The sequence below is a fragment of the Buteo buteo genome, chromosome 7, assembly GCF_964188355.1.
Source record: "Buteo buteo chromosome 7, bButBut1.hap1.1, whole genome shotgun sequence".
Classification (NCBI taxonomy): domain Eukaryota; kingdom Metazoa; phylum Chordata; class Aves; order Accipitriformes; family Accipitridae; genus Buteo; species Buteo buteo.
In genome coordinates, this window is record NC_134177.1 from 28,499,201 (window position 1) to 28,525,851 (window position 26,651).

Genomic DNA, 26,651 nt, shown 5'->3' on the forward strand with positions numbered 1-26,651 from the left:
CTCACTTGATGCTTCAAGTGGGGCACTCCAAGTGCGATTATTTACAAAACTGGATGAAAATTGGCAAATATTGAAGAATTTGTGGTGGTTCAGCTGCATAATAAAAGCAAGGCTTGAATAAGGTGCTGCCAGACAGCACAGTATATAAATAACCACAAAAATGCTTGAGCAAGGCAGTTTTAAGAGTTAGCTAGATCACTCTGCCATTCAGGAACAAGGAACGAAACAAAATTTGAACTTCCAAATATCAGCAAATGTATTCTTTTGACACACTTGACTCTGATTTGTTTGGAAACTTGCATTTGCACTGAGGAAAAGAGTGTCTCAGTGTGAAAAAGCTATTGTTTGTAGGGCCATCAACCTTCAATCATACTACCCCAATTCCTGTAAAAGAGATGTAGAATAATATAGATAATTAAAAACAAACAAACAAACAAAAAGCAAGCTATCCCTTTGATTTGAGTTTTAATAGATATATTGCATTTTTCCTTAGTCAAAAGCAGGTTTTGTTTTTTAACTCTCAGCTTTGCTTTTGGACAGAATCAGCGGATTTATTTGTAGATTAAAGAAAATAGTATAATTTTGATTATGGTCATTATCAGTGGACTGTCATTTTGATTCTAGCAAAAGAAAATGGCAGCATAAACCTTGGTAGCACACCTTTTGTGTCCTAATGCAATAATAGATGAGATTGTAGTGTTGGAGTTTAGAGAACTTCCAGGTAATAGAGGAATCGAGACAGAATTATTTACCATAGTTCAAGTGCAAGCTCTGAGCACAGACACAAGTTCACAGGCAGATTTTCAAGAAATGTCTGTCCAGGTTTACCACTCCAAATTCTCCTGTCTACACTCTGCCAGTGGATACTGCTTCTGCCACAGGTACAGTACAATAGGATGTGAATCTGCCACCCTGAACCACTGTTTTTAATATCCAGATGTGTTAACATAAACTGAAGTCAGCATTGCTGTTTTCTTTAGCCATTCCAGCTGACTGTCCACATTAATATAAGTGAGACCTACTAAGTCAGACAAGGTCAGTATTACACCCGTTCGTATTGTACAGGTGATATGAATCTATCCCTTGGACATCATCTGGAAAACTGGGCTAGTAAGTTGTGTTGCAAAGTTAGTTACTAAAATGTTATATATACTGATTAGTAACACACTATGGTGGCACTGTATGAGACATGAAATTAACAGCATAAAATGTACAGCTTTATTTATAGCTCCTTCTGTATTTTCTTTACGTTTTCCTGGTAATTATATTTGATGTTATTTGCCAGAAAGCAATATAAATGCCCTGTATTAATTACATGAGAGAGAATGTCATAGTCTTTGTTACGCATTTTGTCTGTGTGTTCCTGCAGAGCTAAACTGAAAAGAATGGCGGGGCGGGGGGACAGGGACGGACCTCCTAGCATTTGGAAACATTTTTAAAATATTTCTCTGCTGCCAAAGCAGACAGATAGCTTTTGTGCTCAGACAGAAGGTTATGGGGTGGGGCAGGCAGAAGGGATTAATGCCATTTCCATTGAATAAGTGGGGGTTTTTTGGTATTGTTTGCTGTAATCCTAGTAGGAAAATGGACAGCCCTAGTACAGTTTGGTAGCCAGTTTCTCCCTGCTGAAAAAGAGACCAGGCCCTTAAGGTGTGGTGAGAAGAGCGTGGGTGATAAACTAGAATATGGAAGAAATACTAACGTCAATGCTCAAGAGAAAATGGCTTTCATAATGTTGGCAGTTAAACTTTTCAAATTAGAATTTTTTCCCTTAAAGTCCCAGCTCCTGGAGGCAGGTGACTGCACGAGGGTCTGATTTAAAAAAAAAAAAAATATTTAAAAAAAGAAGTTTTGAGGTGCTATAACTGCAGAGGAAAACTGAAATATCAGTTTGCAATGGAAAGTTCTCAAACAGTGAATCTTTCATCCTTGGAATTGTCAAGCATCTTGCAAGTGTTTTAGAGCTTGGATCAACTTGTAAAAGATGCTGATTATAATAGCTGCTGGATTGACTTTTGTTCTTTGCTTAGTCCAAAAAAAAAATTCTAAATGGCATGAGTATAGCAGTGTTCATCTGAAAAGTGCAGGCTTTCATTTCACATCCCACATAAATGACCAGCCAGGATGCCTAGCAGAGAGAGAGTGCAGGGGGACTGACAACAGCAAAACACGTTGGAAGCAGGGGAAAGCCTCATTTAAAAAAAAAAAAAAGAGAGAGAAGAGAAAATAAAAAAAGAAAAAAAATTCATTTAAGCTGTTGGAAGCAGGCAAAGGCTCCCAGAGAAAATCTGCACACAAGAAGTCCTGGGAACTTCAGTGGTCATTAATGGTGGAATGTTTCACATTGTCCAGAAAACCTGGGTTTACCACTCTCCTGAGAAGACAACTGCCTGTTGAATTGCCACTGTTTCTTGCAGCACATCAGTGCACTTTAGAAAGTGTCTTAGCTTGAGTGTCTCTTTATTAGAGAGGTGAGGATGACAATGCATGGTGGCAATAATAAAAAAACCAAAGTGATCTCAGTGTGATCTCATGGTATTTGCAATCTTATTGAAACTAGGGCTCTGCATACATCTTTGTTTTCATGGACATGTGCTCTTTCTCATCCTGTTATTTCCAAACACCTGTCAGCCCTAAGAGAATGGCACCTCTGACTTCATTGTCTTACATTCAGAAATCCTGTGCAGGAGTGATGTTTGTGTTGGGGACCACTAACATGGATCCCCAGGGGAACTGCAGCCTGGCTGGAGCCAATGTTTGTGCAAGCCCTGATCTCCAGAAACCTACGCTGTGGGTCGATGTACATCCCAACAACACTCTTACTATATGTGCTCAAACCAGCTTTACGCTTCCAATGTAGTAGATTTCATGCTTTTCAGATTGAGAAATGTGTACAACCGTGTGTGAAGACACTGAAGATCTGTGTTGACTCCTGTTTCTGCTTGAAGCTCCCAATAGAGCCTTGTATAAACTGCTTCACCTCTGTATCAGTTCCTCATCTTAAGGGAATACTGGCTTATTCCCACCAGGAAGTACACAGCTCTTTGGGAGAAAGTATTTGCCTATGTGCCTTGTATAGCAAGTCTCCAATTTGGGAAGTGGCCTGTAGCTATCTCTGCATTACAAATAGCAGATGGAAGAGGAGAAGGCCTACTTGTTAGCAGGAGGCAAGAACTGAAATTTGAATGACACCTGCAATCTGTAAGTTTAAAAAGCATCTAAAATTAATGAAACATTTGAGTTTTCAGATTTATTTTAGAGCTAATTAAAAAGTGGTAGGACATTGCTGAGAACTTTCGCAACTGTTTTTGGCTTTTAAGTGCTTTTTTTGGTGGTACTCATGCCTTGAGCAGTTCCAGCCCCTAATTGCATGTTTATTAATCCATTTCTTCCCTCCACACACACACACTTGTAGCAACACAACTCTTAATGGGATGCACAATGAAACAAGTCAAGGAATGGATGTGTCTGAAAACCTAATTTCTCTCCTGCTTGCCCCAGTTAATTTTCACTTCCATGGACGTGCCATGTTTCAGAGCACAGTCCCACAAGCAGTGTAGAAACAGGCATGGATGTTGGTTAGCTGCAATTTCCTTACACTGTCATTGCCACAAGAGCATGGGACTGTACTCTACCACGTTCTCATTAGCTGTCAGAAAGTCTTTCTGAGAAAACCAAACGTACCTAGACGAGGTCAGGACCTGTGTTGTAAAATATACACCAAATATAAAATGATTCAGGGAAGATTCTGTTAAATTATCAGAGACAACTCATTGTTTCAGTAGATCAAAGGAGAAACTTCAGTGACTCATGTTTATTTACATGTTGTGTTTGATCCTGCTAACACTTTGCTCTTCCCTTGAGCAATAGCAGGAGTGGATTATCATCAGATGAAAAAGAAAAGGTTAGAGACAGGAACTATTTTTACTTGCCAGTTCTTCAGGTTAAGTGCAAAACTCAAGACTTGACAATGCAATGGCTTATAGGAATAGAAGTTTGCAGAATCAAAAATGTAGTTTTCAGGAATCTGATAACATCATTTGTTTTCAGAAATGCAATCCTTGATGGTGTGAAATGGTTTAGAATAAGTTAGTAGTGGGGGGGGGGGGGTTGTGGTTTTTTTTTGTTTGTTTTTTTTTTTCAGAATGTCAGGGTGAGGTTTGTGTAAGCTTATTTTTGAAATGGTTTAATACTGCCACTACAAAAATGGTAATTCTTTGTAAAAAATAGAGCGTTACGTTAAAAAAGGAGCTGATAATTAGAATAGGTTAAAAATGACCATGGAGAAAAGTGGATAGTGTTGAAGGCTATTCTAGAACAAGTTTCAGTAAGCTTCATTGTTCAGGGATAAACTGATTTTGCTTTAAATTAAATCCTATTTATTTAAATAGACCTTCAAGAGCTGCATATAGTAACAGATGGTTCACTTTCCTTTCTTCTCACCTTTACAAACTGCTTTCTTTGCAGTGTATTTTAAAGCTCCCCAGGCCTGCAGGGATTGTTCTAAGATAAAAGTTAAAAATGGATGCTAAAACTGAGGGGAAGTACCTCATTGAGAAGAACATGCACTCATGCAGTGAAACAGTAGAGCACTTGTTGCTGGGAAGATTCAAAGCTGCCATAACTTATGGTGAATAGCAAAGGGGTATATATATATATACCAGACTAATAAATAAAAGCACATAACGAAATTTGTGAATCTGAACTTGGAATTGCTACCACTGACAGGATCATGATCGATTTTCAAAGTTCTTTTATATTATTTTATGACTTTCTTTAAAAGTAGAAAGCAACTTTCCATTTGGCCTTGGAAAGCCTTTAAGAATGTGTTGTTATCATTACTTAAGTAAGCTTTTTAGGATGGAGGGATTTTACTCCTGTGAGTGAAAGAATTATGCATAGCCTACAGTGTTTCTGTAGCTGGGGATCTTCTTCCTCATCTTAAAGAACATAATTTCTGTGAAGCTGATGAAGTGGGAGAAGTCTTTAGACATACAGAAAAGGAAATCTGGGTAAGTGTGTATGAGGAATGGGGTTTGGGATCACTGTGTAGAATAGAACACCAATTATTGTTTTATAAGGCATCAGTATTGGAGGTGGGCAAAATGTGTTAAGGTAGAACCTTCAATTTGAAAGTTTTATTTTACTTTTTCATTTCCAATGCAAAGTTCAGAACATATTCACTAAAGTTTATGAACTCTTCAGCAACAGTTAGCTAAGTTTCAAGAAAGCCTGAGATGGTATATGGTTTGGGTGCAAATCAGGATGGGTTTGATCCCAAGCTACTTGAAACGCAGCACTTCTAGCTGCATGCAACTTTGGGCTGCGTGGAAGGCTGAAATACAGACCTAGACTCACCCAGAGCAAAGCTTTTGCTTAAAGCCCTGTGAATGGAGCCTGCTGTAGTTTTCACTGATTTAGTACTTGCAGAGTACATCTAGCTGTGTCATCTTATTAGTGCACAGAAATGGTGAGCATTGTATACTTGTCTTGGATGGATGACTTAGGTTCCGGTTCAGCTAGATGGTCATTATAGACACATCCATATGTCTAAACTTCAAAGGTGGTGAGGCAACACATGGGTCTCCTCTAGTTTTCCACAGGTAGTTTTGTTCAGAACAAACTCAATCCTGGGGCTACACTAAGGCTCTAGGGAAAGCAGAAATAATTCCGAAGAGTGCACATCAGCGCTCTTCCTAAGCCTTACTTCTGGTTTAATTAGTCCGAAGGAATTTTTAAAAAATTAATCCTTAAAGACTTTTTGACCCATAGAAGTAGATTCCTTCACATAAGTCTAAAAGGTTTCTCAGTTCTGTTCTGTGTAGTGCAAGGTCTGGGGTAAATTTCTTGTGGAAGCCACATGTTGGTTCCTGCAACTCTCATGGATTTCTTTGTGCTGGTAGTCACGATATGGCTACCTGCTCTGATGGCAGGGTCAAACCTTAGATAATGCAAAATAAGCAAATCATGGTCCTTTCTTTGTTAAAGACTTTGACATCTGTGGAGCTGAATAGCTAGGTAAGGTGTTATTACTAATTATTAATATAATAATTTATTCTTATAAATGCTGGGAGGACTTTTACAAAAACCAAATGCTGCTATGGAGTGACTATATTTTGCTGCAAAGTAGTAGTATATTATTCTTTTAGTACATTGGGTATCCTTTGCTCTTTGTTACACTGAATTGCACAACTCTGTAACTCCAGCTGAGCAAGTCTCCAATGTTCCTGAATTTGCATGGAGTGACTATGCCTTGGCTGGGAGTTTTCTGGCATGGTAATGTCTGTTCATGTCCTATGCTGGCTTTCTTTCCTCGCTGTGAAGGGCAAGCTCATGAATAAGATGACTGGGAAATAAATGCAAGCACCTTTTAAATAATAACTTTAGAAGTAAGTCTACAGCTGTTATGGCAAGGTTTTAAAGGATTGCCATGTAATCACTTCCTTCAGAGCCAGCTCCTATTAGAGAATTCCTGGCATATGCTCCGTATGTAAGATGCTAAACCCTGGGGCCCAGGTGAGGCAGAGTTTTTGGCTCTGGTTTTCTAGTGAGAAATAGGTAGGTTACTTTCCCAGTCACTTTGACACAGTTGTCACTGGCTGGTCCCCAATACCTTGTGTCCATTGTCACTTGAGCAGTGACTAAGGCAACATGCGTATGTGCAGTCCTTTCTAGAGGAAGGAGCTATCGTTTAGCTGTAATTACTCATCTGTAAACACTTCAAGTAACACAAGCCTGACAGTTTATCTTTCAGTTTGCTGTTTGAACTATTAGAATGCTGCCTTGAGGTATGCACTTTGAAACTGTGTTGTTCCATAGTGAAATCTAGCATTTAAAATAATTTGACGTTGTTGAGTGCCATTTTTAGTGAATTTTGATATGTCATATTCTATTATCTCTTTTCACTTCCAAAGAATTATTTCTATTAAAAACCAAAAAAACTTAGGTTTGTGATTTTGCAGCAGAATACATTCTATGTGCATAAAGGTAATACAAGGTAGATTTTGCCATGAAAGTCTCTCTCTCTCTCCCAAACCCTGTGTTCACCTTTGCTTGCTACCTCTGCCTGTGCTCCTCTTCCCAGACCAGTCTCAGCTTCCAGCCCTCAAATGCCTGCATCCCCTGCCCATCTGGGTGTTGGTTATCTAAGGATTTTTTTTCAAGTTCTTTTCAAACACAAGTGCTTCTAAACAGGGTGTGGATTATACACATTCTGGTGGCAGATTCTGGACCTCTGAAAGCAAAGCTGTCAGCAGAAGTGTTATATTCCTGCTGGACTTTATTACATCCAGGGCAGTGTTAGTGGGAGCCATAAATGCTTGCAAGATAAACAGGATTTCTTCTCGGAGGCAAAATGACTTGCATCATATACTGCCAATCACTTTAAACTAACCTGCTAAGCAATAAAGAATTTAGGACTCACTTATGATCTAACACTAAAATTTTATAATGCACTCAAGTAAGGGAGTTACACCTGACTTATATCATTCTGAAGTCAGAGCACAGTTGGGCCATTTATATGAAGTTAGCGTCAGAGAGCTTCCAAACTGAACTTTTTGTTTTACAAAAATTCTTCTGAGTCCCCATCCAGACTGAGGTTTTCATGTGGTAGCACCATATAAACACAATTAAAGTTTTAGAGGGCTTGTAATCTTAAAGAGAAAGGGTAAGTGAAATATTAAAGCATACAAATGAACCAGGATACTGCTAGGCAGGAATTTTACTAGTGTCTTTTTTTTGCAGTGTGTATATATAAAGCCTCCTCTCCTCCCTTTTATGCTGAACTCCTCTCTAAGTAACTGTTTGATTTTTCCTTTTCTGTTGTAACTGTTAGCTTTTCCATCTCTTCATTTAACCCACGCTCTCAGAAAGAGTCCTGAATACATAAAAAGCTTTTGCAATGTGCCCTGAAGTATGTATACTGATGAAGCACATATACTGTTGAAGCACATACAATGTAATTATGGATAGCACAATGCAACATCGTGAAGTGGCTTTGTTTACAGCTTCTCTATCATGAGAGTATAATGAACGGATTCACTGAGGAAATGCAAAAGCAGATGCCTTTGGCTGGCTCCTGTTGTTCTCTTTTTGGCAAAGACAGAGGGATGAATCTACCCTGGGACAGCCCCACTGAAGTCAGATGAGTTACACCAGGCAGGAACTGGAACTTTTTTCTTTTCTTCTTTTTTTTTTTTTTTTTTCCCCCTAAAGAACACAGTTTCCAGATCTCTTTTCCCTGACTATCACAATTTCTCTTTCCACAGAAAGCCTATGAGAAAAGACTCTCTGCTTCTAAAAAGGTAAGATAACCTTTTAGTCACTAATAGCTAATTTCCTCAGCAGCGTAAGTTCTGTGTGTATCTACCAATGCCTGTAATCATAAAATTAATATCTAACTATATATAGAAAAAAGAAATATATTAAAAACCTAAAATCATATTTATTGAATGGGACAGTAAGAACAGAGAGTACTGTGAAAGGAAGAGGAATGGAGTACTAACACACAGCTGTGCTGCTTCGAATGCATGATGTATGCTTAGAGCTGGTCTAGGTATCAGTGTATGGTATCACCTTGAAATGTATACACATACCCTGCATGTACTGAGATGTAAGGCTGGACAAAGCTTCTGGGGGCGTAAGTCTGTGAAAGCACCCCATTTCTTATGTCTGTGAAATCTTCAGAGAAGTGGAACCTGCAGCAACTCATAGTATCATGAATATTTGTAAGTGATAATCTTTAAAACAAGTTTATTAGGGCAAACCTGGGATTGCACTTCATAGCACAGTGTAATAACAAAAGTTAGCAGGACTGCTGATGCTTTGTGCTTGCTAGTGCTGTGGCCATACTTTCTAGTTTTTTTCCTCTACTGAGGGCCTGAATGGTGCCTCGCATATAAAACCTGCCATTCATAATTTGCCTTTTGCTGAGGCCTCCTTTGTGCTCACACAAGGCAGCTGGCAGGAGTGCTGACCTCCCTGGAGCAGAACCTTGCCAGCGCTAGCTGATCAATATTCAGTAGAGTCGGCTGCTCACTAGGAAGCCATTGATTATCTCTAGAAGGTTACTCCCCCTGTGTGTGTAATTTTGCAGTCTCTTTCCTTTACCATCCCTCCACCGCCCCATCCCAGGCTCTCAAGAGGACAGAGTACGGGGATGGAAATGAGGTTCCCTTTCAGGATCTGAATAGTTGTCAGATGTCAAAATAGTCTTTGGAAAGAAGGTGGTTTCCCCACTGCCAGTTTTTTGTTTATACCAGGTTTTTACTTTTAATTTCTGGGATATTTCTAATGATTGCAAGCTGTGGCACTTGAAGTGTTGATTGTATTTGACTTAGGCAGGTTGCATCAGTTATACTGAGCCTTGGTCTCCTGTGACCGAGGAAAAAAACCCCACATCTTTTACGCAGCTGTAGCTGACCTGTCTGACCTCTTGCACAGAAGGGGAGAGCCATGGTTTCATTTTCCATGGTATTCACAAGCAAATGAACAGGGAGGTACATGGGGAGGTAAAACCATGGTGCAAGCCCTCATCTGCTGGCATGCTCTGCTCAGAGTATACCCACGTACACTGTCAATTCCTCTTCTCTAACACAAGAGGGGAGGCCAGTGAGGTTTGTGTGGGAAAATACCTGCCCATTACCCTGAAGTTGGTTTGGCAAAAATCATAACAGTCTCTCCTTTTAAATGTGAATTGTCCCCTTAAGGGTGTATTCAGTCATCAACACAGCAGTAGAGAACTGTGAGATAAATATGCAAGTCTAAACACTCAAATTTATTAGGAGTGATAGAGTAGATGCCAGTTATATAGACTGATACAAAAGACTACTAAAGCAATTGTTTTGGTTAGTTTGATTTGGTTAATTTGATTGTAAATATAGCACTAACAATCACAGCAGAGATTACAGGTCAAAAAGGCAAGGTCTGAGGTCTCAGAGGAGGGGAGCAGGCAGCTGGAGCTAAGAGACAGATGGGTAAAAGAAAGGCAGTTGGCAGAGAATGCAATACTTATCTCCATTAAGCTACTCGGCTCAAGTTAGTGCCCTCTCCAAAGAGCAGAAACTGCACTGTGCTGTAACCATCTACCTTATGGAGTGACTCCATTAGCAGAAGAATTGAACTTGCAGTTGATGAGTAGTAATTCAGTGTCCAACTTTCTGTTTGTAATGAGGGGATTGAAAGTCAATAGCTCCCAAGCCTTATCCTGCTTGTTTGTTTTCAGCTTGGATTTAAGGCATCACTAAATTCAAGCTAGATGCTTCTGTTTGAATGGGAGTAGAGTCAACAAGGCAAGTCAAAGCACAGCGGAGGTTATTAACTCAGTGAAGGTGAGCATCTCTTCTCTTGCCCTTAGCACTGAAGGAGGAGCTGTTGCTGCATGCAGGGCAGACCTGCTGCCTGCTTCTGATTTTATACGAAGTGCTATGTTACTAGCATGGAATGGAAAGCCAGAGAACACGTTAATGCTGTGGGACTCCTGTAGTGGATGGCAGTATTCACTGTTGATGGAACAAAACGTAGACCAGACCTGGCTACCACCTTGCATTGGTGCATCTTGGTTCATCTCAGGGTGGTCTGTAGTTTGCCAGGTGCTGATGATTTAGCCCATGTCTCCAAGGGCTAGTTCAGAAGCCAGGTCTGTGACCATCACCAGCAATTTGATCTTGTCCTGTCATTAGTACATACTGGAGAGGTGATGACGGGGATGTGAAAAATAGCAAGCTGGCATTAACTGGGGTTTGTTTAGCCAAGGGGGTTTCCTGTCAGCTCCCTGTCTTCCTGATCGAGGCATGTGACACAATGGATCTGTCTGACTGTCAGAGAAAGTTTGGTGAAGCATAAATCAGGAGTTAAAGTGGACAATGGAGAGACAGTTCCTCAGCTGACAGAGGGGGAGCTATCCCTGGCATGGGAGAAGAGTGACTCCACATGCCATCCTATTTGTCAGTGTGGTGGGTTGACCCTGGCTGGACACCAGGTGCCCACCAAAGCTGTTTGTCGTGGTTTAACCCCAGCCAGCAACTAAGCACCACGCAGCTGCTCACTCACTCCCCCCCACCCAGTGGGATGGTGGAGAAAATCGGGAATAGAAGTAAAACTCCTGGGTTGAGATAAGAACGGTTTAATAGAACAGAAAAGAAGAAACTAATAATGATAATGATAACACTAATAAAATGACAACAGTAGTAATAAAAGGATTGGAATGTACAAATGATGCGCAGGGCAATTGCTCACCACCCGCCGACCGACACCCAGCCAGTCCCCGAGCGGCGATTCCCCGCCCCCACTTCCCAGTTCCTAAACTAGATGGGACGTCACATGGTATGGAATACACCGTTGGCCAGTTTGGGTCAGGTGCCCTGGCTGGGCATGAGAAGCTGAAAAATCCTTGACTATAGTCTAAACACTACTGAGCAACAACTGAAAACATCAGTGTTATCAACATTCTTCACATACTGAACTCAAAACATAGCACTGTACCAGCTACTAGGAAGACAGTTAACTCTATCCCAGCTGAAACCAGGACACTGTTCTATCACTCGCCCTCCTCAGCTGGACAGGGGAGAGAAAATATATAACAAAAAGCTTGCGGGTTGAGATAAGGACAGGAGAGATCATTCACCAATTACCGTCACGGGCAAAACAGACTCGGCTTGGGGAAAATTAACTCAATTTTTTACAAATCAACCAGAGTAGGGTAATGAGAAATAAACACAAATCTCAGAACACCTTCCTTCCACCCCTCCCTTCTTCCCGGGCACAACTTCACTCCCGGATTCTCTACCAACCCCCTGCAGTGGCACAAGGGGGACAGGGATGGGGTTTACGGTCAGTTCATCACATGTTATTTTCTGCTTCATCCTCCTCAGGGGGAGGACTCATCACACTCTTCCCATGCTCCAGGGTGGGGTCCCACCCACGGGAGACAGTCCTCCATGAACTTCTCCAACGTGGGTCCTTCCCATGGGCTGCAGTTCTTCACAAACTGCTCCAGCATGGGTCCTTTCCACAGTGTGCAGTCCTTCAGGAGCACACTGCTCCAGCGTGGGTCCCCCACGGGGTCACAAGTCCTGCCAGAAAACCTGCTCCGTGGGCTCCTTTCTCCACAGATCCGCAGGTCCTGCCAGGACCCTGCTCCAGCACGGGGTTCCCACGGGGTCACAGCCTCCTTCGGGAACCCACCTGCTCCAGCATGGGGTCCTCCACAGGCTGCAAGTGGATATCTGCTCCACCGTGGACCTCCATGGACTGCAGGGGGACAGCCTGCCCCACCAGGGTCTTCACCACGGGCTGCAGGGGAATCTCTGCTCCGGCGCCTGGAGCATCTCCTCCCCCTCCTTCTTCACTGACCTTGGTGTCCGCAAGGTTGTTTCTCTTACATGTTCTCACTCCTCTCTTCGGCTGCCATTTTCCATCTGTCCCAACTTTTTTTTTCCCTTCTTAAAAATGTTATCACAGAGGCGTTACCACTATCGCTGATTGGCTCGGCCTTGGCTGGCGGCGGGTCCGTGTTAGAGCCAGCTGGTATGGGCTCTCTCGAACACAGGGGAAGCTTCCAGCAGCTTCTTACAGAAGCCACCCCTGTAACACCCACCCCCCCCACCCCCCCAAAACCTTGCTACACAAAGCCAATACAGTCAGGAAGTACTTCCTTTCTGATGTCAGTTCTCAGCCCACTGGCATTAATTAGTGTTTTGGATATTTTCTGCAAAAAGGCTGTGTTGCTACTCAAGGGAGAGGATCCCTGAGTTATGGTTTTGTAATAAGCTCAGAACATACATTGTTTACATCCAGTTTGGCTTTCAGCTGTCTTTAACATACATGAGATGTATTAAAGGATGAGGTGAAGGACTGATGTTATGCCTTGGTCAAAAAATATTATCAGTGTATTACAAAGGAAATCTTAACAGAGAGCATACTGTTCCCATTCCTCTATTAGGCAGAACTCTTCCTGTCCCATTTATATTGACACTACCCTGTAGTAATCATCGCAGTCCTAGAGGGAAATACTGAATTGAATGTGTTTCTAGCTATTGCAGCAGATGGAGTAAAGTAAGTTAGCATGTTGGGACCAAACAGCTCGCTCCAATCACCAGCAAATCTGTCTGATGCAGCAGAAACATGTGTCCTCTGTATCTCCTTTTCTTATTGTTCATACCACTTGTGCTTTGGGATGGAGCAAGTTCTTAGGCAAGTAGAGTCCTCTCAGGGGTCCAGTGATAGCCAGTAGGTTAAAGAGCAGTGACCTCTTTGTGAAACACTGTATGAAAAACCAACAAAGAGATGTGAAATGCCTCTGAAGCCATCTTGTGTTTGGCAAGTGAAATTTAACCACGGAGTAAGTTTACATTTTTCCTTCTGGATTTTCATTATGTACATTATGACTTCTAGCTGCACAATGACATTTAAAGTAATAGCAAAGAAAGATATCATATAAATAAAGATGTCCTGAGTACATATTATGTTGAATATGAGAAACCTGCATTTATTTCAAGCATGTTTTTAGTGGAGAAAGAGCTGTGTTTCTGTCTTGGCAGCAAACACGGAAGGAGATACACAACAATTAACTGTGTAAAGACTTTTTGTAAAATCTCATGTCAGTGTGGTCATGCAGTCAAAATAACTGTAGGACTGACCCCCACAAGTGGTGGTACAGAGCATGGGTTCTCATATTTGCAATGTAGCAAATGAAATATCCTTTGGAATTCATGAATGTAGATGAAAAATAAAATTTTGAAAGATCAGGAAGACTTTTGGTGACAATGTTATTCTTGCATTTTTTAAAATCCGTTCCTTAAGGAACATAGATGTGAAGTAATGCCTGATATTTTGAGCTATGCAGATTCTTAGAACAACTGTATGTCTTTTGACTAACAGTCTACAGACTTTTCAGACTACTTTGGGGTCGGTCTGAACCTGTGAGTCTGTTCATATTGGAGAAAGCTATCATCACTGAACCCATATGGACCTCATTTTATTAGAGGGTGCCATAAAAAAAAACCTTAATATACTACTGTCTGGAAGTAATAGGACTCCAGCATCCAGAATTGTATGGGAGGCCATGCAGACTTTAGTAGCAGGTATGCCAGTTTGGACACTGCTGTGTACTTATCTTTAAAATGACACCAGAAAGTATTTTCAGTAATACCTGCCCCCAGGTAGCAGGCTATGTGAACCATTTGTACAAAAGTCAGCATTTCACATTACAAATGAAATATATTTCTATTAGATAGAGGTGAACTCTTACCCTGTGTCACCAAATACTATCTTCTGGGGTTTTTTTTTGTCTTTGATTAAATACCAGTAAAAAGGCCCACTAAGTAATCTGTCTTGTGTGTTTGTTACCTGAATCATGGTTACGAAGGTGCTACAGATCTCTATTGCCTTCCATGTTGGAGTTGTACCAAGTATTTTCTCCTGAATTGATGAAGCATAATGTTGGTTATTCTGTTTGCTGCCAGTGTAAGCTCTGAAAGCAAAGATAGAATATGGATTCATTTGTCTGCATTTAGAACTTACTTTCATTCCGGTACTTCAAAGGCTCTTGTAGAAAGAGTGCACTGGTGATACATGTGTGTTAGTACATGACAGGTGAAATTGTTGCATGCAACAATTATACTTCTCAGATACTTGGTCTGCAGTCAAGAGAATGAGTTTGTGTCATTGGCCAAACAATTTAAACATGGTTTTGGTATGTAATAAATTCACCATGAGTTTTCTGATAACTTATGTTAACTTTTAATGTAAAGAAGCACTTAAAAGATAACTGTGACCTTTGCAAAGAAGGAAAAGAGAATGATAAAAAAGAATTTGTTACTTTGCAAATACTAAAGATTTTTTATGGTAAAGAACAAAAACCAAAAAAGGTTGGAGGAGGAGGCCTTTCAGGAGAACAAGTAGTTTATAGAGAGTTGGGACAGCATTATCTTTTCCTTAAATATGCCTGTACTTGTTTTTGTATAGAATTTTTTTTTGTATAGAACTTATCACCATGGTGTCTGAGTGCCCTCTTCATGAATTCACTCTTCCAGTATCTTTTGTGATGTAGCAAAAGGAGACTGAGGGGTGGATACAGTGAATTATTTGCTTGAGGTCATTCAGAAAGTCTGAGACAGAGCAAGGAACTGAATGCAGATAACCTAACAGTCAATGCCTATCCCTCTTTATTTTAGGAGCAAATGAATACCAAAGATTGAAAGCAACCCACAATATTATTACCTCTAACTATTTTCAGTTTAGATTGACTCAAACCCAGGCTTTTCCTTGGCATTTGTTCAAAGCTGTAGATATAAGGTAGATGTATTCCACAGTAAGTCCCTGTTTACAGCATGACATTTGAGCTTGCATCACTGTAGCTTCTTTTACTTTTATAACTGTTTCTGTGCAGTGTCTTCTTTGCCTGCCTGGTGTAGGACATCACTTCCTATGGAAACTGGCTTGTAAACTCCTGGGCTCACGGTCAGTGAGGACAAGGATTTAGCCTGAGGGGAGCATAGAGCAACTTCCTTTACATATTGCTGCTCTGGCTTTCTTCAGTCATTTGTGAAATGTTCCCCCTTGTTGCAGGTTATGCAAACAGTAACTCCTGCTCACGGTGAACCGGGCCTAGCTCCCTGTAGCTCAGCATGGGGGTAAAGTGCATTTCAGTATCTCCATTTTACATTAGTGTTGACATCTCCGTTTGTGGCTGTGCTAGGCACTATATAAAGAGCACTGTGATGCTCATAAAGATACTTCCTTTATGGTAGATACCTGCTTCTGGTGGTGGTTTTCTCACTCTGGAGTTTGTAGCAAGACTCAGTTGTTCAGCAGTATGGAGACTCAATTTGTTTGTCTTTCCATCTCAGTGTCCCTCAGTGAGGGCAAAACGCATGGCCTAAAGATATCCCTCATCCCCTCAATGCTGTTCTAACTCGGGAGTCCAAAGTCTTTTATTTCTTGTTGCCTGAACTCAGTTCCTGTCTTCTTTCAGGTGACAAAGTGAACAGGTCCCCGGGGAAGTTGTGCTGCTGTCAGGTGCTTGATGTCAAATAGGAATTTGTCCACTAGCTTTCGATTTAGGTGGCAAGAGTCCATTGCAAGTCACGCTGCTGAGGAGTATGACTGCACCTCTAACTTCTGAAATGGCCAAGGATCACCTTTGGCAGTCCTGAAGAACTCTAAGAATCACTTTTTAGTAAGTTTTTAGCTTAATTCCTAAGGGAATGAGGCAATTGAGAGATCTACGTCTGTCTGTCTCCCTGCATGTAACTTTTGAAACTACTAACAGTTTTTAACCAAATTTAAAAGAGATGTAAAAGTATCAAGGCTTCCTGCAAGTTTCATGAGCACTGGCAGTTGAGTAAATGAGGAACATCCAAATTAGTGCTCTTACCGAGGGAACTCTTCTAATGTGTGTTTTTATTGACAAGCGCCATCTGGCCAGTCAGCATTTATGTATTTACAGGGCAATGTGTAAGGAGTATGGGTGGGAACAGAGCTAAGGTGGTGAGTAGAGGGTAGATTAAGGGACAAAAATCTGTAGAAAACCAGGCTTCATCAGTTCTGCCTCTTGGGGAACAAGCTGTTGTTTAGCAGAACACAGAGATGCTGCATAGATGCAAAACCTCAGTTACAGTTTAGCTTTTGTCTTTTAGTAACAGAGTATAATGTGTAAAGACTCTTTCAACATTTGGACAGTGGACCTGAACAAAAAAGAGGCCATTATATGCAATATCTGTCAAGACTGGAGAAGGGTCTGTGCTAGCCTGCCAAATCCAAATGAGGATTATCCATTCATTTAGTCCAAAAGAGAAAATGATATAATTTCTTTGGTTCAGTTAGTTTACTGTGACAAATAAGGAGGAGAGGACTCCAATATGGCACATGTTCAACTTCACATAGCTTTAAAGGCTGTAGAAATCATACTGCTCTGACAGTAAGCCTTATTTTACATTCTTTGCCCAGACACAGACCCTAGATCTTCAAAGTGATTTACATGTTTTGTTTTTGCTCTCTAAGTAGAGAATCTTATGGAAGAACTGAGACCCAAGTCTCATTTATTTGCCTTGGACTTTTAAGGCAAGGATACACTCATCTTGGTTGGACTGTGGGTTGTTCTCAACCAGCCTGAGCTACCTGACTTACTCTCTGGTGTATTAAGTTTACTCAAAGGACTAATGCCATTTTGTACATATCTGTCATGAAGCAGAGACGTTCGAGATATTTGTTTGCAAACTGCTAGTCTGCACCCATGGGTGGGAGTGAAGGGATGTGGGGGATGCAGAGCTGAGAAGTGTTGGCTGTTTTCCCGTGTATGACTCCCAAGCACTTTGCAGAAAGAGGCCACAAAGAAAGGGTTCTGCTATTCCTCTGCACTTCAGCTGAGTTTGTGAGACTCACCTGAGGAGTCAATAAGGCTCTAGGAAAAAGATGGGCAGGCTAGAGGGGAAGCAGGCATGCCTTTGTGGTTGGTGTTAAGATTGGCCCTGACTGTCAATGATGGACATGGTATGAAACAGTTGGAGAGCTCTGGTTGAGCACCTCCAAAGCAGCAGGTTGGACGCCATTGTGGTGCACTCTCCTGGCTGTTCTGTTGACAAGAGATGGCAGTCCCCTCTCACTGTGGGTGTAGAGCAGCAAGCTGAAAGACTGTGCTTGTACACCCACAGGCATGCTAGGAAATACTCAGCAAGGGGATGGGTCAGATTCAGCCCAGAGGTCAACAGACTGCTACAAAAGCAGACTGTCACATGAGCAACCTTCCCCATCAAGCTGGAGCTTGGCAAACTAGCTGTGATTCCTGGTAAAGCCTCACGTCTCCACCAGCACCATGTTATGGTTGGTCACTCAGCACAAAAACCTCTTGTGCATCATATAGAGATCGCAGACCTTCAGTATCTATAGCTTCAAGCAGATCTCATCATTACTCTTTCACTGCAAGTCTTAGTGACTTAGTTTAGAAAAATAAGAAACGAGAAGGTTTGCAACCTTTGTCTCCCAAGAATGTTTTTTAGAAAGCTAATGGACTACGTGGGTTGAAATAGGGTCATTCCAGGAGCCTGATTTGGTGGGACTCTTGATGTTTGCTTCATCTTTCTCCTCCCACCCCAGGCAACACTGGCGTGTTACTGCCTTTCCTGCAGCCTCAGCTCAGTCCAAAAACGTATTTGCTCAGCTGTATTTGAAGAAAATGGGAAGCGTGAAGCGGTAGTCAGGAGAGGGCTCCCTCCCTGGTGCTGGGGCTGGAGCGGGTGCAGCTTGCCCTCTGGTGGCTGCCGGCACGGAGGCGGCCCGCTGCGGAGGGAACCAGTTCGGCTGCACGGCCAGTGACTTTCTGAGCTGAATTCGTGATCTGGCTAATTCTGCTGGAATATAAACTGATTAGACCCAAATGGGTGTCGACATAAAAGCTCCTTCTTTGAAATGCTGCCATAGGAAGTGGAGTTGTCTATCTACAAACCAACATGAGCAGTAGCGTAATTGTCCTCAGAGTTGAACTTGAACCATCAGGTGTCAGCCTAGTTCTGTCTCAGGGTTTTTCAGTGCCGCGTTATACCAGTTATCTTCCTCCCAGCAAGCTGCCTTTCTCTGCCCCACCATACACATGAGGCTGAGGGACAGGTGCTCCCAGAGAAGTCCATAGTACCTACCTTCATAGTCCCTTGGAGAGAAGAACTAAAGGGATAGGCGGATCAGCTGGAAATGGCCAGAACTTCTTTGTGCGTGCTGAAGTGTGTTGCTCTCTTTTATGAAAAGGTGCAACACAAACATGCTGTGCTTTCCTCCTGCTCCCTTCACCGCTTGCAAGGAAGGTGAACAAGGGTGGCACAGTCCCTCCCAGAGCTCCACTGTGCACTGAGGGTTATATACACCTTGTGCTTCCATCCTCAAACCTGTCCACCCTACAGCTTCTCTGTCCTTGTGAATTGGTTCTTCAGCCACCCTGAATTTGTTTTGCCATGTCCTTCTGTCAAAAAGGAAAGCTGTTTCCATAACCCTTATATTTCATGTTTTGATGTTAATTTTGACATTCTTTACCCAAATCCAAATAATATGGCTTTACAATTCTAAAGGAAAAATACTTATCTTGGATCTTAAATGCTTAATTGCATCTGATTAAACAAAGCCTTCTTAAAATAGACCCCAAAAGGAAAAGATCCTATTGTCGGCCTGTTAAATACCAAAATAAAACAAAACCCTGAGGAAACGAAGGGGTAGCAGTCTATGATGTTACAGTTGCTTAGGGAATGATAGTAAGAAAAGTGGCATATGTCCAGAAGAGGCCCACAACAACGAGAGGAAACCTCTGTCTCACACAGAGAATGGGATAAGGCAGTGCAGAGACTGATTCATATTTGCAAGTGAAATTTAAGAGACAAATGTGTATATATTTTATAGTTTGAAGACTATTCATGAAATAATATGAAAGAAAATGAAGAAGAAGAAAGTAGCTATGATGACAAGAAACAACTCAAAACACTACTGTATTTTTTTCTTCAGCTCCCTTGAAGACTGCAGGTCTTTGTGTTTCAATGCATGAGCTACTGTTTGGCATGTTTCCTGTACCACTTTGTCTATTCACTTCTTGCTAATGTGAAAGTGCCCAGACTCCCCGGAAAGACCGCTTTGTTGGAAACCTTTCATTATCAAGGATTAGCTGTTTGGTAAACCTGTGTCCCCTTTAACAGTCTGATGGGAAGTGCTGGCTAATGAAGGGCTCATTGTGGTGGTGCTGTGAGTGTGGGACTTAAGTCCATTTTATTGCTCAGATTGCAAGCCAGAGTCCTTTGTGCTCCTGAGGACTGAAGGGAAACTGAGTCACACACTTTGGTTTTGCTGAAAATGTGTTGTGAAAAATATGCTTTCCTTTCTCAGTACTTGTGCCATGTTTGTGGTCTAAAGGCTTTATGTAGCAGGGAATTTTGTTGATATGTTACAGAATTATGTGTGTAGATTTAAAAAGTGTTGTGTCAATGCCTTGGGACAGCTTACTTGAAACATTTCCATGTAATACCAACATGAAAAACTGAAATAATACAAACCATTAAATGCCTTTATCACTTGATAGTGTAGTTGTAAAGCTCTTGAAAGAACAAAATCTGAACATCATCATCCCACCTCTAGTCAGGTAGAAGGTGTGGCAGACAAGTGTAGGTTTTACTTCTTCACTGATAAACTTCCATATATGTTTTAAATCTCAAGAGACATTTACCGAAATTCTGTATGAAAGTAATGTACTAGAAATCCATTCTCTGTGAAAAGTATTCCAGTACAACTTAAATCATGAAGAAATACCACTGAGAATCATAATCAGAGTCTGTGATGTCAAACAGGATTCTTTTATCTCTACAATAAATCTCTCTCATTGAAACTCCCAAGCCACTCACAACCCCAGGGATGCCCAGGGCATCCAAATGCAGGGGAGTGAAGAAAGGCAGCCCTGTAAAACCATGGGGAAAGAAAACAAAGTCCTACCCACACCCCCAACCAGGCTTCATGTGTTTGGGGAGGGGTGTGTGGACGGACCCAGGGAACTGTTAAAGATCCAGAGACTGTTAAGCACCAATGCTTTTGGGTAGAAGGGCCATCAGGTCAGTGTGAAACTGCTTGTATTAAATTCACAGGAGGGCTCAAGCACATGGTTTGGATTTTGCTCTCCCCCTCCATTACAGCTAACTAGGCCAAGTGCAGAGAGTGTCCCTGCTCATCCCAAACACGTGTGGCACAAGCAGTTCCTTCCAAGGGGAATTGGCTCTGGGAATGTTATTAGCTCTGTCTGGGTAGGAAGGGCAATCAGGTAGCCCAGGGATATGTGTGTGTGATTGGGGGAGTCAAGGAAGAGATTATGTTTTCATGAAGAGTTTTGAACTCATTAACTGGCCTGCATTCAAAGACTGCAAGAACACTAATCATGCACATAAATGCATGTGGTGGGAAGTGACTGGAGAGTGGCCAAGAATACAGAGGTTAGTGCAACCCACATCTCACTCTCTCTCTCCCACTCCCCAAGCACAGCCTGGGCCCTCTGCTTTGCATGATTCTGCCCATCTGGTTGTATGGGACTGTGGGAACACGCGGGGACCATGTTACTTTTTTACTTGTGATCTTACGATAGTTTTTCATCACAGGCTTTTTATGTCTAGACTGCAAAGTGGGTCCATACCATTCATAAGGGAGGAGATGCAGTGCTACTTCTATATCTTTTTTGGTGTAGATAGCTAAGTGGGCATAGGATACAAGTTCCCAGAACAGTTCAGGGCTTTGTGGTGGTGCAGAAGGACATGGCACCACCAGGACGCAGGACAGGAGCTGTGGCACTGCTGATGACTGGTGACACCAGTGCAAACTGGGCCCTCCCTCTCCAAAACTAAACACTCACCTGCCTCTTTATTCTGGCAGTCCTTCTGTCCCCCAATAAACATGTACAACATAACTCCCCATTTCTAAGATGCACCTAAGGTGGAAGACATATTATATTCCACCAACAGCCTGTGGCTTGGCTAAGCAGGAGGAAGACTGGATGTGGGATCATTTTGACAGACAAAAATCTCATTCCCTGGATAAAACTCTGGCCCAAGCCTCTTCCCCTGCTGCTGCAAAACTAAGTGTGGCCCATGGGGCCACAGGCACCAAAACCTGGTCCAGGTCTCAGCCCCAGCAGTTTCTCCAGGAGCACAGCACCTCTGGCACCATGGTGGGACACTGAGGTCACAGCTCCCCAAGACCATTCCCACATCCAGAGTCACACACTGAGACAAGCCAACAGAAAGTGACACATTTTTTTCCCTCTGCTTTGGAGCACCAAAACCCAGGCACCGAATTCCCACCAGTCTCTTGGGTGTTTCCCTGGAGGGAGAGTTTATGCGTGGTGTGGGCCTCCAGGGAGGTGGAGGAGCAGGGCTGACCCTGCCAAAGGGCTGCTCTAGCTGGGTGCACCCTGGGAGGGTGCTGGTTCCACTGGGATGTGATGCTGGGCAGCGTGCTCCAGTGAGCCCTACTTGGAGCAGGGAGCTGGACTCAAGGATCCCTTCCCACCACAGTAAGTCTGTGATTCCTCCTGCCATGTCTAGTGCCATTTGAGCCATCCCCTGGCTGCTGTTTTTTTTTCCTCTCTCTTGTTTGGCCTTGGCTTTTTTTGTTTGTTTGTTTGTTTTCTCTCTCCTGTTTCTAATGGAGTGAAAATTTGTAGAACCATAAAATGCAGAGACGGAAAATGACCTATTGCCCCATCCACTCTGCCAGTGCCAAGCCATTCCCTTCAAACATCCCAAGTGACTTGTCTAGACCAAGCACGAACCACTCCAGCAATGGCAATTCCAACACTTCCCAGACAAGATTAATCCATGGTCTAATTGATTTTATAGCTTGGAAATTTTTCCCGATGTCTCATCTCAAATGTTTCTGTGCAAAGTTTGAGCCTATTGCTTGGTTACCCATCCTTGCTTTGTTGTGAACACCCATTCCTTTGCCTTGTGTGGTCGTGCCTCTTGCCTGCAGACCTGGCATGCCCCTGGACAGGGTTTCCATCCTGTTTTCTGTCACTTCCTCTGTTCTGGATTGAGCTTCTGTGGTCTTCCTGAGACATGACCCCACAACCATCACCTGTGCGGAGAGGCTGTGGGTAGGCTGGTGAGTGACTCGAGCTTGGAGCACCAAGCATGGAGCTGCCCAATTAAAGATTTCATTGGTCTCTCTGAAGACGAAATAGTACCAGCATGTAGCCAAACTCAGAGAGAAGGGAGTAAGAACAATTAAATTTAATTATTATAATATAATAATTACAACTAGAGAGCCCCTTTCTGATTAATATGAAGACCTTACCTTAAAGCTTTGCAAACATGATTCTGGTCAAAGTTTTAGAAGTCTTGGACATAAATACAGAAAGTGCTGTCTACCCACTTGTCAGAAAGTAGGTGACCACATAAAGAGAGGTGCTATGCTAAAGTGGTGTCAACCACTCTAGCTTGGCCTAGCAAAGTTCTCCTGCCCCTGGGCATGGAACATCTGCTCAGGGTTTGTTCCTCCTAATTTGGTCCCTCCTGGCTTAACTCACAAGTGGCCCATCCATAACCACTTTCCAGTGAAATCAAGCAGAAATGTGGAAGGCATCTTTGGCCCTCACCTGGCCTGTGCACAGCACTAGGGTTTTCCTGCCTGGGGCTGTCCTGCAGGACCTTCTTCCACCAGAGGGCAGCTGCTAAAAGGAATGTGATGGGCTTGCCTGGCTCAAGATGACAGAGCAGCTAATTATTATGGTTGTAATTTCCTCCCTAACCAGATGCAATCCCCATCAGCCACCTCCAATGGCATTAGGCTTAGGGAATGCTTCCCACAATAAAAGCAAAGGCACTGTTCTTTCCCAGTTGCCCACAAGATCCATCCTCAGCCGTAATCTGAGCTAGACACAGTACAATTAGTTATTTATATTCATGAATTACCAAAAGACCAAGCTTTAAAAATCCAGTAATGCATCAGAAAGATGTGTTTGCAATCAGTTTATCCCTGAGTTCCATTTTTTGCAGATCTGGCACACCTACTGCAGTCTAAGGTGGGAAGAGCAGAGGAAGTCGGCAGCTATTTACAGAGAGCTCAGTACTGCATCTCCTCCCTTTATGAATGATATGGAGCCACTTTGGTGTCTAGACATAAAAAGCCTATGGTGAAAAACTTGTAGGATCACAAGTAAAAGTGACAACTGCTTCCTAGTGTAGTTGTATGTGAAGGATTTAGACAGAGAAAGAAGAAGGACTACTTGTGCTAAGTACTTATTTTGCCTTTCCTTGTGATACGAGTGCAGTAGGAAATCAGCTACCAGACTTGGGAACCATCTGCGCTAGCATATCCCACACTCCCTGTGGTCATGATGTGTGCTTTTACTGTTACAAGTTTCAGATAATCACTTGAGACAAGAGATTGAGTGTTTTTCAAATAGAAACAAGTATCAGCTCTGACCAACCCATAATGACTAAGCTCAGTCTAACTGTGTTTCTTGAATTTCATCTTTTCTCTTTCGCAGTTTCTTTCACTTACTTTCCCTTTTATGTATATTGTTACTTTCTCTGGGGAAAGAGGTTTGCTCCTCTGTCTCATGTTGAGGCTGAATTCAGCTGAAGTCAGTGAGTTCTGTACTGCACTAACAGCAATTCTTCCTGTGGAAATAAATGGGAGTTCAGAGAAGTTGGAGCTTGATGATGCTTGCAATTGAAATATTATTTTAAGGTTTTTGTGTCTGATGTTGTAAACAATCATATCGCATAAACAAACCAAGTGAGACGTCTCCAATGTACAAGCCTGGAGGATGGAAACACAAATGCATGATCTTCACCCTCATTGGATGCTCACAGAAGTAATTTTCCATGATAGACCAGACACTGAGACTTTCTTATTTGGCCAGATGATAAACTCCACCCACTGTATTCATCTCCCACAAAGATAGCAAAACCTTACTTATGACCAGTACCTCCCCCTCCAGAGATGTCATTCACATTAAACCTGAATGTTTGTCATTATTTCCAAAGTTTTAAATAAAACTTTGCATTGAACTGGGAGAGGGTATGTACTCTCAGAGCTGAAGGCATTCTGCTACTTGTTGCCTTCTTTCAGGTTTTGACTGGGAACTTCACATTTATGTATGCCTGATCCCTGTTGGTTTGTGTGGCTGGTGTCCAATGATCAGGACAAACGTGGGAGACAGTGGGCAGCAACATTATCTCTAGATGACTACAGGTTGAGGACAGATGGGATATGAGAGAAGTGGAGGGATGAGAAGATAAGAGAAGGACCAGTTAACCTCTAAGGCATGCAGAAGAGTGCCTGCACTAGTGAGGAAGTGAGTTCCTGTGAGTTGCCAGAGCTATAAACAGCAGAAATTTCTCTCCTCCTGGAAATCCATAGCGGTACCCAAATGAAGCCACAGCTTATGCAACAGCTGGCTGCTGGCAAGGGAGCATGGGCTGTGCTCTTCTTCCCCACCAGCATGCCCTCAGTTCTCCATAGCACACAAGGCTATAGAGACATTGTGGTGCTTAATGCAGTGGCTTCTTCCCTCTTCTTTGTATCCTGAACAATGATGATAAAGCCAAGTATTAAGTGAGTAGGTCAATATTGTCCATTCCTGTGTTGAGTGAAGCATAGAACTTGTGAAAAACCCTTTATGGTATGTAATTAAAACCATACTCAAATACATAAGGGAACTGCTTTAGTGTCACACAAGTAATCTTAATTCTGGTGATTCTTAATGTTTGAGAGCTTGATTTTTGCAACCAGAGTGATGTTCCTTTAGCCCAATTTTATATGCATGGTTTTTACTTAACTCAAGAAAGCTTTTTTTCCCCATGGGCAGGTGAACTGAAAGCAATAGTACTGATGACTCCTTGTTCCCTAAAAGTTGAATTGATTTTTTTTTCCTTTTCTTCCTTCCTACATCTCTGCCAGGAGTGCCAAGGAAGTGCTGTAAGAAGGACTGCTGGAGAAACAGAAGAAAGTACTTCTGAGAAGAGGCGGCTCCACATCCAGGTGCAGAGTCACTTCTATTTGAGTTGGGAAAATGCTTTCATTCATGTTATAGTCAGAAGGGCTCTTTGTATCTGTAGGGACTGGAACTAATCATCTGTGTTCTACCCATTTAAAACTAATTCTGGCTTCTTTACGTGGCAATATTTGAGCATCACAAGAAAATGTGCAGAAAAAAATCTGTTTCAGCATGGTCCATGGCAGGTGCCAGCTTGTAGTCCTTACAACTGTCTTTAAAGAAATTTCAGGAACATCCTTTAAGGAAAGCTAGTTTTATAGCATAATCATTCTACCAAGCTCTGACAATACCAAGTATATAATTGTAACCTCACTCATTCCTCTCATGTATTATGATATTGAGTTATGATAGATTTTTTTAGTGTATGACAGTACATTCAATGATTCATCTGAAGACAATGCAACCTAAAGGTGTTCAGCCCTTCCTAAGATTGTGTCCCACATATGTACAATAACTACAGCTCAAAAGCTCAAAGCAGCAGTGTAATTTTTTTGCATGATTATGAGCTATGGGGGGTTAACTTTTGTTTGATTCTGTCAAACTATGGGTTTCCAGAACTGAATCCTTTTTTCATATTAAACAGAGTTAATCTTGGATAAGTCCATGTCTCAGACCTTGTACTTGGAACCCTGTTTGATGCTAGTTTTACTAGTTCATTTCATTAATTTTCCTGGTACTATGTAGACCTGTTTTATGAAGTTTAATAATACTCTCAGAGCTCTCACACCTTTCTATATAATTTGCGTGCCTCCATTGTCATAGGATGTGAGTGCCTTGCATTCTTTGTGTTTGCTGTTCCATTACAGCAATTCAGGGAGGCACAATTGTCCTTGGGGAAAAGCTGAGGAATTGGGAGCATAGAAGCCAAATGCTATATCCAGAGAAGTCTTAGGTAGGAATAAATATCTGAGTCCAAGATATAAATCCTCAGAACTTCTGCTCAGTTACTGTGCAGCTGGGGTTGCTCGGTAAGTTCACCAGTTCCTCAGTATATAGTGGAATTTGTAAACTAGACATTTGTCTGTTCATCTTACCTGAGGTGCTTTATCTGGTCAATATTTTTATGGGTTTAGGCTTTGCATATAGTGAAAGACCTGTCAGGTGATGGTGGCTTCGCTTTCTATATAATTGCTTAGTA

The 26,651-nt window shown here is 42.1% G+C and overlaps 1 protein-coding gene across 1 annotated transcript in view; it reads left to right on the top strand.

Annotated features, from left to right (window-relative positions):
• The window catches only part of ARHGEF4 (Rho guanine nucleotide exchange factor 4), a 247,389-nt gene that overhangs the window by 7,315 nt on the left and 213,423 nt on the right, over nucleotides 1–26,651 (top strand). Inside the window, exons 2-3 of the mRNA XM_075032005.1 lie at nucleotides 8,268–8,303; nucleotides 25,417–25,497. Coding sequence (XP_074888106.1) covers nucleotides 8,268–8,303; nucleotides 25,417–25,497 — 117 coding nt within the window. The remainder of the gene's footprint in view (nucleotides 1–8,267; nucleotides 8,304–25,416; nucleotides 25,498–26,651) is intronic.